The 6,212-nt window shown below is 47.5% G+C and overlaps 1 protein-coding gene across 1 annotated transcript; it reads right to left on the minus strand.

Moving 5' to 3' along the window:
- Positions 1 to 1,699: 1,699 nt before the first annotated feature.
- On the minus strand, positions 1,700 to 3,108 carry RETN (resistin). Its single transcript, XM_044658704.1, has 4 exons — positions 2,941 to 3,108; positions 2,634 to 2,765; positions 2,236 to 2,313; positions 1,700 to 1,962 (listed from the first exon to the last, which is right to left on the minus strand). The coding sequence occupies exons 2-4, from the start codon at positions 2,752 to 2,754 to the stop codon at positions 1,826 to 1,828; spliced, it is 336 nt and encodes a 111-aa protein (XP_044514639.1). The 5' UTR covers positions 2,755 to 2,765; positions 2,941 to 3,108; the 3' UTR covers positions 1,700 to 1,825.
- Between the last annotated feature and the right edge of the window lie 3,104 nt (positions 3,109 to 6,212).

The raw sequence follows: 6,212 nt of genomic DNA on the forward strand, positions 1-6,212 counted from the left end.
AGAAAGAATTTGAGGGCAAAGCTATGGAGGGGCTTTTGCCAAAGGTCATACAGTTAGTATGTGGAAGAGTTGATATTTGACCCTGGCTTCTGACTCCACAGTATCATATTGCTTTTCTCTTTTATTCTATCTTCAAGGAACTTGTTCTTTTGCTTCCCCCTCTCTATTCTGTCCTTAAGCCTAAATCTTGGATCCTTTTGTCCCTGGTTATAATAAACTCAACCCTTCTATCTCCTGGGACCTTGCACTTCTGATTCTCATTGACCCACTCCTGCCTGGGTTCCAGTGACCTAGGTCCCTCTGCCCTCAGTCCCTATCCTAGGACTCTACCCTTATACACCCCACCTCCACCATCTGTCCTGTCCTTGATCCCTCTCTTCTCTGTCTCATGAATATATAATCTCTACCCCACCAAACTGGGGTGTTCAACAATTTAGGTTGGGGAAATGGAGTGGAGGAGACTTGAGGAACTAACTCTTAGGTCTTTATTGACCTTGATGGTCACAAAAGGAGAAGCCATACAAAGAGGCAAAGTCAAACCTACTGCGGTAAGAGATTGCACCCAACTTCAAGTATCCATTCTCCCTTTCCATCCTCTTTCCCCCTTGACTTCAGCACCAGGGACAGCCTAGAATGGAGAGAGGAGTCTGGGAAAGTATGTAGGACTATGAAGCATGTTTAATGTAAGGATTACAATTAATATACAATAACTAAGTATTATACTTTATATAAAGTTTATTAATAACAACTAAAGTAAAAAAAAAAAAGCTAGCTAACCAAGCTGTGATTGTGGGAAAAGAGAGAGGTGGAGTTCCCCACAACTACATACAAAATGTGACCACACAGCATGGTGGAGAGATTAAAAGGAATTTGGGGGAATACTGAAGGACTTCTGGGGGATGAAGTCCAAGATACAAAATTCTCTATACATTAAGCAAGTTTCTGGTTTCTGTGTAGGTAACTATGGATATATATATATAGATATATATATATATATGATTCATATGTAATATGCACCAATATATTTGTTGTATTGGCAAATAGTGTGTGTCTTTGACTGTACTCTATCTTATCGCTTTGCCCCTCAGGCATCTGTATGGGTGACAGTAGGGAGACTGAATTAGGGTAACTGTGGCTATCACCTAGAGGCAGGGAAGGTACACCCAGGGCATAGAACTTCACCCAGGCCAAAGCACGGACTTTTCCCAAGGCACAGACTTCTACCTAGGGTTCTAGCCTATGCTCCCACATAAGATCTGGATGTCCATCCCTCTGCACAGGACCCAGGAATTCATCCCCCAGTCTGGTATCAAAAAGTTGGCCAACTTACATATGAACTTCCCAGCTGGACAGTAAGTAAAGGGAAGACAAAGTAGCAGAAGCATCATTTTGATGATGGCCAAGTCGCCTGGTGGGGACCAAGGGGAATAGAGGTCTTCCACATAATCCTGAGCTGGACTCAGACTCCACATATTTCCTCCTTGTGAGTATGTAGACAATTCTCCACTCCCACCTCCCTTGGACTCCATCACCCCAACTAGAGACTCTTCCCTGTGGAATTGGCAGACGGGCAGAAAATGAGGATTCCTGAAACACTGCCATGGTCATTCCCCAAAGACCCAGGTATCCAGGTTCAGGCTCTACCTAGGGGCTCAGGCCCCATCCTACCCCAGAAAAAAACCACTCAGGACACTCTGGCCACATGCCACATTTATTTATTTATGTATTTATGTATTTTTAGAGCTAGAGAGCTTTGTCCCCAGGGACCAGACCAGACTCAAGAAGGTTTTGGTGGGGAAAAGGCAAGGGAAGTCTCTGTCTTAGCTCAGCCCTTGCTCATAAACTTGCAGCAGCGGGCACTAGTCCAGTCCATTCCAGCACATTGGCAGTGACAAGTGGTGGCCTCGCGGACATCCCAAGAGCCACATGCTGAGCCGCAGGAACAGCTTGTGACAGTGAACCCTAAGGAGAAGGGGGGTTAAGGTCTGGACTCTAGGGTCCTGGATGGTGAAGGAAGGGAAAAAGAGCCTGGGGCTTGGACCCTGGAGTCCTGGGTGGGGAGGGGGAAAGGAAAGGGAGGCAAGTTTGGATACTGTGGTTCTAGGGGGAGAAGGAAGGGAAAGGGAACCCGAAGCTTGGACACTGGAGTCTTAGGTGCAGAGAGAAGTTGGAGCCTTGACACAAGAGCCCCAGAGGAGGGGAGGTTGGGGTAGAACACCAGGAGTCCACACTTACCAGAGGGGCAGGTGGCTAGAGCACCCCGAGAGGTAACGCTGGAGCAGAATAGTTGAAGCTTCTCAAGGGCAGTCAGAACTGAACCATTATAAAGAAGAGAAAGGCTATAAGATTCCTGTCTGGTCTTTTCCCCCTAGACCAGGAAGTTTCTCCCTTGGTGCCAGCCAGCAGGCTCCCAGACTTTCCCATGTCCCCACTGCTGGGTCCCCTCCTATTTCCATTGGAACCAACTCCAATGAGCTCTAGAACCAGCGTCAGCTAGAGCATTAGAGTCTAGTTCAGGTTAGTTTGGGATTGGATTTGGGATGAGGGGCCAGGATTGGGTCAAAAGGAGAATCAGGTTTGGGTTTGGGATAAGGGTCAGGGTTGGAGTCTACCATGCCCAGGGGCTATGGTACCATAGGAGCCAGCCTGCTCCTCAATCTTCTTGTTTAGAAGCTCGTCTAGGGGACACTGAGCCTGCCCTGGAACCAGGTGCCCGAGAACGATGAGGAAGAGGCAGGTGGAGGCAGCCTTCATCCTCCTGGCTCCTGGGAGAGAAGGGAAAGTCACGATCAGCTCTCCCAATGAAAACGAGGAGACTCGGCCCGGAGCAAAGCCCTCTTTGGCCGTAGACCAGGAGCTGGCTTTCTATGAAGGATAGTAACCTGGTTTCCAGAGATGGGACCCCTGGAGCTCTGGGGCAGACGGTGGGGAACGTCTCACCTTTGAGTAGAGTTGAGAAGAAGGTGTTGATGCCAGTCTGTCAGAATCTGGGATGGCGGCCCCTCAAGTCCTCAGTGCATCCTCTTCCCTCTCCACCCTCCTCCACCTCCCAGAAGAAGAAGTGCTGACAGTGGTTTCCGGTCTTGGGCAAGTGAGGCTTCCAATTCTGGTTCTAGGACTTTGGTTTCCAAATACCACAGACCCCAAGGCTGGGGGGAGGGCAGAGCCGGGCTAAGTCTAGAGACTAGAAGAGAGGATCTCTCTGGGGCAGGGAGTGCTCGTGGGGCCCCAGGGGAGGACACCCAGTGTCCTAAGACCTCTCTCCCAAATGGCACTGCCTGAAATCCCACCAGTAATGAGGCCTCTGGACAAGTAAGCAACCCAGTCACAGAAGTGCACTTTCTTCCCCTTCCTTCCTCTTGTGGGAGGGCTGAGGATCAGTCAAACGTTCTTCCCTTCGGTCAACGTGGGCAGTCTCTGCTAGGCCCGGTCAAAAGCAACCTGCTCCCGGGGTGGAGGCTGAGGAGGGCTGGGGAGGCTGGGAGGCTGCGAAGAGGTGGAGAAGTTTGGGAGCCATCAGAGGACCTGAAGAAGGGAAGTATGAGTCTAGCATCTTTAGTACTTCTGACACTCCAGCCCATGCACCACCTGCCCAGCCTAGGAGGGGGTAGATTTACATTCACAGCCTTTCTGCCCTCTGCACACCATTTCACCCCAGTCAATCGATCATCTAGAGCAGCGGTTCCCAAACTTTCGCCCCCTTTCCAGAAAAAATATTACTTAGCCCCCTGGACATTAATTTTTTTATTTTAATAGCAATTAATAGGAAAGATAAATGCACCTGTGGCTATCACTGCTCTGCTGGATCACTGCAGCACCCACCAGGGGGCGGTGGCACCCACTTTGGGAATCACTGGTCTAGAGGTACCATAGTGCACAGAGCTCTGGACCTGGAATCAGGAAGACCCGAGTTCAAATCCAGCCTCAGACACTTTCTAGCTGTGAGACCCTGGACAAATCATTCAATCTCTGTTTGCTTTAATCCACCAGAAAAAGAAATGGCAAACCCCTCCAGTATCGTTGCTAAGAAAGCCTCCATGCACAGCATTGGTGTGCTATGGTCCCCAGTCATTAAGAGTCGTACGAGACCGAAGTACAACCAATAATCAAATAATCAATAAGTAATTCCAATGAACTAGGCACTGTGCCACAAATCTGAGCTGGAAGGAACCCCAGAGGCCACCCACTCCAACCCCCTCATCTCCCAGAGGAAGAAACTGAGACCCAGAGACTTGATCCGAGGCAGGAATCGAACCCAGGTCCTCTTGGCTTCAGAATGAATGCTCCTTCCACAATAGCACAAGAAGCTTCCTACATTCCTCCAGAGGGATACAAGTTCCCAGACAGAGAAAGAGCTCAGACCTCCTTAGATCTGATTATTTTTCCTGGGCAGATTCCCAGAGACCAGGTGAGAGGAAAATCTATGGGACAGCCAATCAGGGGGAGTCTGGACCGCTGTTCCCTCCTTATCAACCCCAAGGACCCCTTCATTGGTAAAGTCTTAGATTAGATAGATTTTGCTACTCTTGCATTCCTGATCCTAAAGGCAGGTTAGGAATGTAACCTAAATGAGCTGGAGAAGGAAATGGCAAACCTAAACATGGCTGACCTGGTTAGCTATTGGGTACCTCAGAACTTGCTAGTAGAGTCAGAAGTCGATTGTGGGTAAAGACAAGTCGCTTCCATCAGCTAGGACCTAGCAATAGGCAGCTTTTCACAATTATTTTTTTTAAACCCTTAACTTCTGTGTATTGGCTCCTTGGTGTAAGAGTGGTAAGGGTGGGCAATGGGGGTCAAGTGACTTGCCCAGGGTCACACAGCTGGGAAGTGTCTGAGGCCAGATTTGAACCCAGGACCTCCTGTCTCTAGGCCTGACTCTCAATCCACTGAGCTACCCAGCTGCCCCACAGGATTTTCACAATTATTAAAGTATTTTTCCCTCACAGACTCCCTGAAAGAATCTTGGGGGACCCCAGACAACACTTGGAGAACAACTGTCAGAAAGTCATCGAGAGCTCTGAGAAGTTAATGGTATACCCAGGGTCACAAAGGTAGTTTATAGCAGAAAGGGAACTTGAACTCAGATCTTCCCAGCTCCAAGGCTTGTTCTCTCTCCACTGTCACTCTTGTCTTTCAAACAGAGGACTTGAATGAATAGGGGGATACATACAAACTCTAAAAACAAGTGAGACATCCAGGTAGAACAACGAATAGAGTGCTGAGTCTAAAGTCAAAAAGACATGAGTTCAAATTTGACCTCAGATACATCATCGTTGCACCCTCTTGGGAAAATCAGTTAACTCTTCTGGGCCTCAGTTTCTCCAAAAATAAAATGAAGAAGTTGAACTAGATAGTTTCTAAGAACCCTTCCAACACTAAATCTAAGATACTCTGATTTGGGGATTTATAATAGTTTACCCTCTTGTCTCAAGCCTCTCCCCACTCCAGTTCATCCTAAGAAGATGGTAAGGAGGCATCTGGGTAGCTCAGTGGATTGAGAGCCATGCCTAGAGACAGAGGTCCTGGGTGCAAATCCTGTACTTGGCTGCCAAGACATCTTCTAAAGCTCATGTCTGACCAAGTCTCTTCTCCCTCCTATCCATCCCAGCCTCCACCTCCACCCTACCCCAAATCTCCATTCAAATAAATAAAATTAATAGATTGCATGAAAAATTAAATAAATAGAAACTCCCAATGACTCTCCAGATCAAATATTAAAAGCTCTAGTTGGGTTTTTAAGACCCTTCATAACCTGGCTGCTTCCTATCTCTCCCGTTTCCTCACACCTTACTCCCTTCTATGTGCTCTGAGATCCAGTGACCCCAAACTCCTTACTTTTTCTTGCAGAAGATATTCCATCTCCCAACTCTGCATTTTCACTGGTTTTCTCTCTGCCTAGAATTCTCTCCTTTTCCTCCTGGTTTCCTTAGCTTCTTTCAAGACTCTGCTCATGTCTTTCCTCCGAGATTATCTTCAATTTACATTGTTTTTGATTGTTGGAGGGGGAAAAATGGCAAACCATCACAGCATCTTTGCCCAGGAAACTCCAAATGGGGTCACAACGCATTGATTAATAAGAAAAAAATAGATTGTACAGAGTTGCTGATATGTTACCTTCATTAGACTGTGAGCCCTTCGAGGACAAGAGTGGTCTTTTGCCTTTCTTTGATTTTGTTTTTGTTTTAATAACCTTTACCTGCTGTCAGTTACGA

This window comes from Gracilinanus agilis, chromosome 1 (assembly GCF_016433145.1).
Source record: "Gracilinanus agilis isolate LMUSP501 chromosome 1, AgileGrace, whole genome shotgun sequence".
NCBI classification, from domain to species: Eukaryota; Metazoa; Chordata; class Mammalia; order Didelphimorphia; family Didelphidae; genus Gracilinanus; species Gracilinanus agilis.

What these genes read in the sequence shown, in the direction of transcription:
- RETN (XM_044658704.1), bottom strand. Translation starts at nt 2,754, where the DNA reads ATGAAGGCTGCCTCCACCTGCCTCTTCCTCATCGTTCTCGGGCACCTG. An exon ending in GGAGCAGGCTGGCTCCTATG is followed by an intron (nt 2,314 to 2,633) that starts GTACCATAGCCC and finishes ATAATGGTTCAG; the next exon opens with TTCTGACTGCCCTTGAGAAG. An exon ending in TCTAGCCACCTGCCCCTCTG is followed by an intron (nt 1,963 to 2,235) that starts GTAAGTGTGGAC and finishes CCTTCTCCTTAG; the next exon opens with GGTTCACTGTCACAAGCTGT.